The sequence below is a fragment of the Acanthisitta chloris genome, unplaced genomic scaffold (genome assembly GCF_000695815.1).
Source record: "Acanthisitta chloris isolate BGI_N310 unplaced genomic scaffold, ASM69581v1 scaffold34297, whole genome shotgun sequence".
NCBI lineage: Eukaryota > Metazoa > Chordata > Aves > Passeriformes > Acanthisittidae > Acanthisitta > Acanthisitta chloris.
This window is the reverse complement of record NW_008683730.1, coordinates 1-201: the sequence shown is the minus strand read 5'-3', so window position 1 is coordinate 201 and position 201 is coordinate 1. Positions and strand designations below refer to the sequence as shown.

Below are 201 nucleotides of genomic sequence, written 5' to 3'. Positions count from 1 at the left end.
ACGAGTGCCACCACCAGCCCCACCTGCGCCCACCTCCGCAGGGATGTCCCACTGCAGGCGCTGGGGGGGTGCCAGCTGGCGGTTGGGGTCCCCCTTGCAGTGCCCTCCCTCCGTGTAGCCCAGTTGGAACTTGTCTGTCGCCAGCATGAACTGGGGGAACAGGGGACAGGAAGGTGGGGGCAGTGGGCCCTGGCCACCAAA

The 201-nt window shown here is 68.2% G+C and overlaps 1 protein-coding gene across 1 annotated transcript in view; it reads right to left on the bottom strand.

Annotated features, from left to right (window-relative positions):
• The window catches only part of CPT1B (carnitine palmitoyltransferase 1B (muscle)), a gene marked incomplete at both ends in the record, with an annotated part of 1029 nt that extends 879 nt beyond the window's left edge, over positions 1-150 (bottom strand). The window contains one exon of the mRNA XM_009079054.1: positions 34-150. Within this exon, the coding sequence (XP_009077302.1) occupies positions 34-150 (117 nt within the window). The remainder of the gene's footprint in view (positions 1-33) is intronic.
• Between the last annotated feature and the right edge of the window lie 51 nt (positions 151-201).